The sequence below is a fragment of the Galeopterus variegatus genome, unplaced genomic scaffold, assembly GCF_000696425.1.
Source record: "Galeopterus variegatus unplaced genomic scaffold, G_variegatus-3.0.2 Scaffold5446, whole genome shotgun sequence".
In the NCBI taxonomy this organism is placed as follows: domain Eukaryota; kingdom Metazoa; phylum Chordata; class Mammalia; order Dermoptera; family Cynocephalidae; genus Galeopterus; species Galeopterus variegatus.
In genome coordinates, this window is record NW_007731557.1 from 244462 (window position 1) to 251811 (window position 7350).

Sequence of the window (7350 nt, forward strand, 5' to 3'; positions counted from 1 at the left end):
AAGCAGCACTTTTCTTGTATGTCAGATGGACATAGCCAGCTCTGACAAATAAAGTGTATATATTTTTTAAATGTGAGGAGAGCTCATTGTTTTGAGGATTTTTTAAAATGCTGCAATAAACAAAAATAATAGTTTTAGACTTAGATTTCTTTTTTTTTAAGTTTATTAATATTACTTTTTAAATTTTTTTACATTTTTGATGTTGCAAAGGAATTGCGGGGGGAGAGGGGAAAGGGAAAGGAAATAGGGTGGGAGAGGCAGGAAGGAGGAAGGGTGGGGTTGAGACCTGTTGCAATCCCCTCATTCCTTTGTGGAAGACCAGGGGGCTTCCAGCAGTGGCTTGATCATTGCTGGACTGGATGCAGATGTCAGAGGGGTATGGCTGAAGCCCTTGCCCCCACACTGCCCCAGCTCAGGAGAACCTGGAGCGCTTCCTGTGGCAGCTCCATGGTCATCACTGGGCTAGTTGTGGGTGTTGGGGTTGTGGCTGAGGCCCTCGGCCCCTCACTGCCCTGGCTTGGGAGAGCCTGGGGTGCTCCTGTGGCGGCTCAGTGGTCATTGCTGGGCTGGTTGTGGGTGTCAGGGGGGCATGGCAGAGGCCCCTAGCCCTCCCACCTCCCTCACTTGGTAGCCCAGGGGACTTCCGGTCCTTCTAGGTTTTATTGGTGTTCTTTGGTAATGAGAGACCTTTACTAGATAATATCAAACTTTGTCTCTGGTCTGTGGGTATTTTGGTTTTTTCTTTCAGTTCTGTGTTGGATTATTTGCTGTTCCTACCACTTAAACTCTGCATTGGAACTAATTTGTTGTCCTTTGCTTACTTCTAAAATGGGAGAACTTCCTGTGGGGACCAGTACTTGAGCTCTGTGGTTGAGCTAAATTGTTGCTTTGCTGCTGTTTCCCTGGGGAAGTCTTTTTGTGCAGCTCATTTTTTAATGGTTGACTTTATAGGTACTTCCAGATCTTGTGAGATCCAGTACACCCGAGTTGTATACGAACTCTGGTCTGGGCCTGAGTCTTTACATGAAACTGCACCCCCTGCAGTTCTGTATTCCTGACCAGTCTGCACTGAGTGGTCCTACGCTGAGTGGGGGACAACTGTCCTTTCTGTGCCCCAGTGTTCTCCCAGTGGGCCCGTCTCCCCTACCACCTGTGCTTCAAACACTTCCCATGGGACAGGCCATGCGCCAGTCCCTTGCAATGACTCTCTGGCCTCTGAATGGCTCCTTTTTTTCAGTTGTTGTGGCTTCTCGGAGCCCTATTAGTAGTCTTGCTGGCCTGGGGGCCACCAAGGCCATCTTCTCCCCTGTAGCCTCCAAGCAATTTCATCTGAAGGGCACAGCTGCGGCCAGTACCTGCTCCGTGTGCTCACCAGCTCCAGCCTTGAAGCAGCTGAGGCTCCAGACGGTCAGAGCGGTTCTTCCTTTTTCTCATCGGGGCTTCTCCCGCCTTCATGCACTGTGTAGGGCTCTCCTCCTCTTCCCCTGAGCTCTAGCAGCCCCACCTTGGCTGTTGTTGCTTTTTCATAGTTGTAAATTGGTTGATTGTGGGAGAGGGTGACGCTGGGGACCGTCTCTTCTGCCATATTGACTGGAAGCCCCAGGAATGAATATAGGTTTCTTTTTAAAGGGTAACAGATGTGTAAGATATGTCAAATTCATATATGACAGTAGAAGTTTTTTTTTTTTTTCTGATTCTCTTTCCACTAGTACTTGTATTTATACTTTACATTACCACACAACTTGTCAGTTTGTGAAGAGTCATACCACCTTTTTCCAAGACAATCTCTTGGTTATTATCTGTTTAAAAATCTCTACGAAGCCCTCCCAAACCCCAAGAAATGGTCCTGGTCTAATGGTGTGATTTGTTAAGGTATTCTTTCCCAGTAAAGAGGGTCCTGTTAGATCAACTGGAAAAAATGTATTTACTTAACTCAGGGACCAGTTATATTTAAACTATTTTATGTCAGTGTGTTCACCTGGAGAGGGAAAAAATATACAAAATATATTTTGAAAATGTGATGGGACCTCTCAATATGTGGTTTATAATTCCTAAAAAAGAATATCTATATTTTATATTTTCTAGATACCCCACAAATAAATGGATTAAGCTGGGTACTTTCCATGGTAGAGATGAGCGGAATGTCCAGAGTTTCCCTTTAGATGAACAGATGTATGCAAAATATGTAAAGGTAATATTTACACATACAGCACTATGTGCTATAACCGAAACATACGTGTTATTCACACTTTATACACCCTACCCATTTAGAAATCAGAGATATTAAAAGGAAATTGACTGCAACATACCATTTAACAAAATAGTTTGTACTTGGATATGTTATTTTATGAGACAAATGTTATTGCGCTCCATTTTGTATCACTGGAAACCTAGGCCAGTTTTTTGTTGTCTGTGGCTCTAATAAAATTCCAAAATTTAACTCTTAATTTTTCTTTTGAGTCTTTATGTAAAATGTCATCTTCATAGTATTTTTCTCCTGAAGTCCAACCTGTTGCTAGTCACATCACCAAAGTCTTTAAAGCAGGCCTTATCTGATTTCTTATTAGAATCTGATTCTTAAATCATTTCAGTTTTAATATCCAATTATTTGGCATTATTATGGCTTTTGCCTTTTCTTTTATGTATTCAAGTGACATGTTCTATGTCCAGTTTCAAATAAAGTAAACTTTTGAACACTTATATTCAGTATTCTGTTGCTTTCTCTACCAACTAATCAAGTAGAATTATCACTTCTGAATGGGTTTAGACAAAATAAATTCCTACTGATCTCCTTCCTGTCCCTTTTTTCTTTAAAATAATAGCCATGCCTTAATATATCATCGTGTTAATAATGTGATTTTCTGGAATGGCAGCAATCCTAATTTCTATCCTTTCTTTTTTAAATGTAAGAACTTATAGCTACCTGGTTTTGTCTTCTGAGATTTTACTGTCTCTTTTTAAAGCATGTATTAAATTGACTTCTGTAAATGGATAAACTTGTAGTATTCCTAAATCTCAGTATAAAAATGCTAAATTCTATTTTGAAAATGCAGTTGTTACTCTCAGTTAATGATTCAACAGAATTTAGAAAAATGAAGGAACATATTCAATTCTTTTCAAAATGAATACTGAAACAATTATTTAATGACCTCCTTTATAGCATATTTTCTACACTGTGAGGAAGAAAAGAAATATTAAAAATCACTTGCCAGGTGATAAAATTGTATTTAATTTCACAAGTAAGACAACTCACGTGTTATAAAATAGTTCTGAGAATCATTTTTTATACCATCTACTTTGTTAATAATGGAAGAGTATTTTATTGGTGGCATAAAAAAATGCCATGTAAACCTCCCTACCTTGTCCCTTTTAAGGTGGGAGACTGTAGAGTATTCTGATGATTAGTTTTATAAAAAAACTCTTTGGTAGAATTGAGTCTAAAAGCAAAAAACATTTACTTCTGATTTGCATTTTACAGTGACAAATGTTATATAAGTTTTCCTTATTCTAAAAGAACTAAATCCAGATCTACAAACTGCATTATAATAGCTTACTATTTAAAAGTAAATTGATATATATTTTCCACTTCTGTAATTATACTTGAAATAACATAGCATACCAAAAATTTATACTTTCCCTGAAACATCTTGTATATATTGTACAAGTATAAATATCATTTTATAATATACTAGGTAATCTCATTAGTATTTACATACATAGATATATATATATATCCACATATATAAATATGTAAATTCATATGTAGATATATAATGATACATATCTATAATATTTAAAGTCATGTAAGACAGGTCATTTCTAGATACTGTTTATTAATTGATTTTAGAATGCTCTTATATCTAACAGATATAAAATAGCAGCAATGAATTTTAGGTTATTTAACTTTATAATCATAAAGTTAGTTCATTTCTTTACAGTAATTTAGATTGTGCTCTCTGGCGGTGATGGTAAAAATTTAAATTATTGCTTTGATTTCTGCAAATAAGAGTACTACAATGTTATCCATCACAGTACATTGCTTTCTATCCTTTTATTATACAATATAATTTACAAATATTTAAAATTGCTTATGGCATGTTATCCAGACTTTGGAACTGATTTCTTTTTCTTTTCCTTTCTCTTGCTTCAGATGTTCATCAAGTACATAAAGGTTAGCAACCTTCTCTTTTGCAATATTGAATAACAGGGCATGTTGATGCATTACAAAAACTTTACAAGTATTAATTTTGGGGGATATGAGGACTTTACTTTTAGAATGTTATAATAGAAAACTGAGTATATGAGGTTACTTCAAAAAGTTTGTGGAAAATGGAATTGAATGATAATATAAATCTTTCCATGAGCTTTTTGAAATATTGTTAGATACTTGTTAGATAATCTCACATACATTCTGCTGGCTTCCCATTTCATGTATTTTTATTCTTTAGGTGGAGTTGGTGTCACATTTTGGATCAGAGCACTTTTGTCCATTGAGCCTTATAAGGTAATACAGAACAAAATACATTTACAGTGCTTTTTTTAAAAAAAACAACAACATGATATACAAATCAATCCCAATATATTTAAAGTGAAGAAATAGTTTTCTCTTATGTGAAATTAATACCATAGAAATATATACACTGTTAAACCTTTCTTTCTCTTGCATGCATTTTGGAAAAATGTTAAAATATCCTCTTAAAAAATAAACTTCAATTTATGTGTTTGGTTTAACTGGGTTGCTGTTTTGCTATGATGATAATATAGGGAAACATTTTAGACTGATATAAAATCTTGATCATAATATTTCCAAATGTCTCAAATAGATTATTTTAAATATTAGTGGAAAAAGTAGATGGCTAAAATGTAAGGAACTACCATTATTAAGGAGTTCAAACTTGACCACAGTTGATGTTTGTCATTTATTGTGAAGAGTTGAGTCTTAACAACTCTTTTGTTTTGAAAGTCTTCAATGAAATTGTTGTTAATAGGGTATTTGGCACTAGCATGGTGGAAGAGTATGAAGAAATTGCTGATTCGCAGTATCAGTTAGAACGTCAAGAACTATTTGATGAGGACTATGGTAAGTAACTTTAAATAGATGACTATTATTTGCAATTTTTGCTTTTTAAAATCTAATAGTAATGGGTGAATATAGATTACTTAAATACATATGACTGTTGTCTTTAGACTTTGTTTTGTTGTTTTTAACCCTAATAACCAATTTTTTTCTTAAAACTATACATAATTGATTATACTTATTTGTGGGGTACAGAATTGACTGTTGGTATTTGTGTACAATATGTGATGATCAAATCAGGATAGCTAATATAGTCATCATTACAAAATGTACTCATTCTTTGTGTCCCTTAAAGCTATTTTCTTTTTTTTTTTTTTTTTTTTAAAAGATGACCGGTAAGGGGATCTTAACCCTCGACTTGGTGTTGTCAGCACCACGCTCAGCCAGTGAGCGAACCGGCCATCCCTATATGGGATCCGCACCCGTGGCCTTGGTGTTAGCAGCACCACACTCTACCGAGTGAGCCACAGGCTGGCCCCCCTTAAAGCTATTTTCTTTTTTTTTTTTTTTTTAAAAGATGACCGGTAAGGGGATCTTAACCCTCGACTTGGTGTTGTCAGCACCACGCTCAGCCAGTGAGCGAACCGGCCATCCCTATATGGGATCCGAACCCGTGGCCTTGGTGTTATCAGCACCACACTCTACCGAGTGAGCCACAGGCTGGCCCCCCTTAAAGCTATTTTCTAATGCGATTGCTTTGTAAGTTGTATTGTGTTACAAGTTTATCAGTCAGTTATTTGTAACTGGAACTCCCTTCCATAACATCATTGCTGTAAATTATGATTATATTCCTATGCCAGACTGCCCAAAAACCTGTTAAACTTATAAGGTAACTGAAATACTAGAAATGAGCATTAATTTCTTTACTTTGCCCTGAGCCTAAGAACAAGCACATTAGTGCTTATGCCTTTGAGAGACTCCTGTGAACCTGAAGGTGTAGAGGAAAGTTTGTAACACCCTCCATTTCTGCTTTATTGAGTCCATATTTTAAGATGTCTTAAAGCATAGTTTGAACAACCTAAATTTTTCCTTGTTTTCCTGTAAGTAAAATAAAGACATTGACTAAGGGTTGGTAAAGTATATTAAAAACTTGAATAAAAGTCTAGTAAATGTGGTTATTGTTTTGGTAAGCATTACAATTATTTTCCTTTTTTTTTTTTTTTACATCTGTTTGTTAAATGGCTTTTGAATCTCATTTTCTTTTTGTGAACATGTTTTAGATGTATAATTTATATTTATTATAAAATGTTTTAAATATCAACTGACTTTGACAGGACATAATTTGAGCTTTTAAACATAATATTATTGGTCTTTAGTCCTCAGCATAATTACTTTCATTTTCTCTTTAAACAGATTATCCACTGGATTATAATACTGGGGAGGATAAATCCTCAAAAAATCTTCTTGGTTCTGCAACAAGTGAGTATTCTGGGGTTTTCCTATTAACACAGTTAAAATGTTTCTCAACTTTTTCATTCTTACATGCATGGGCACTTTGTTGTCGTATAGTTTAGGAGGCTTCTACTCCCGATGTTGAACTTTGAGCTGAAATCAAAGATACTGGCTTTTGAAAAGTATTTCTATGAAACTGAAATAGGAGGAGAGGATAAAAAGGAAGAGGAGAGAGAAAAATATAAGCATAATAAAGGCGTTTCTCCTGTAATTAAGCTCTCATTTTGGGGCAAATTCTGTATAGTGAAAAAAGGGCTATTAATTTACTTGGGGAAAGAATCGTTAAAGAGGTCATACATCAGTGAAATCCTAGCAAATGAGGATTTGTTAATCTATGCATATAGTTAGTTTCCTATTTTATTATAAAATATAAAAGGCTGTTCGTATCCGCAATAATAATGAGTGCCAGTAACAAAAATAGTAATGATATACTCTTTGTAAACTAAAGAAACAATGACTAAAATACCTAGTGGTTTAGTTTGTTGTCATTCCAAAGTAGTATTGGAACCTAGTGGTCAGTTAGCTAAAGAGACTACGGGAAAGACCATTAACTGACTGGCACTTTATTTTTACTGTTAAAATGTGGGTAGGTATCTTTTAATGTTATTTTTGGTTATTCCTGAAGAATGTAAAACTAACTGAAAGGAGTTATCTTTTTACTTGGAGATTAATGATGAATTTAGTAAAAATAAATCTTAGTAAAATAGAAGACTAGCTGCTTGTGCTATTCACTTGTTGCTCTTAGTGAATTGAATTGCTTAAATACCAATCTCAGTGTGAACATTGACTTTGTAGCTTTTTCTTTTTTCTTTTTTTTTTTT

At 35.1% G+C, this 7350-nt stretch overlaps 1 protein-coding gene across 1 annotated transcript in view; it reads left to right on the forward strand.

The window, feature by feature from the left end:
• Window positions 1-6496, forward strand: part of SUCO (SUN domain containing ossification factor) — a gene marked incomplete at its 3' end in the record, with an annotated part of 51078 nt that extends 44582 nt beyond the window's left edge. Inside the window, exons 11-15 of the mRNA XM_008589436.1 lie at window positions 2086-2191; window positions 4151-4171; window positions 4449-4504; window positions 4989-5080; window positions 6431-6496. Of these exons, the coding sequence (XP_008587658.1) occupies window positions 2086-2191; window positions 4151-4171; window positions 4449-4504; window positions 4989-5080; window positions 6431-6496 (341 nt within the window). The remainder of the gene's footprint in view (window positions 1-2085; window positions 2192-4150; window positions 4172-4448; window positions 4505-4988; window positions 5081-6430) is intronic.
• Window positions 6497-7350: the final 854 nt, after the last annotated feature.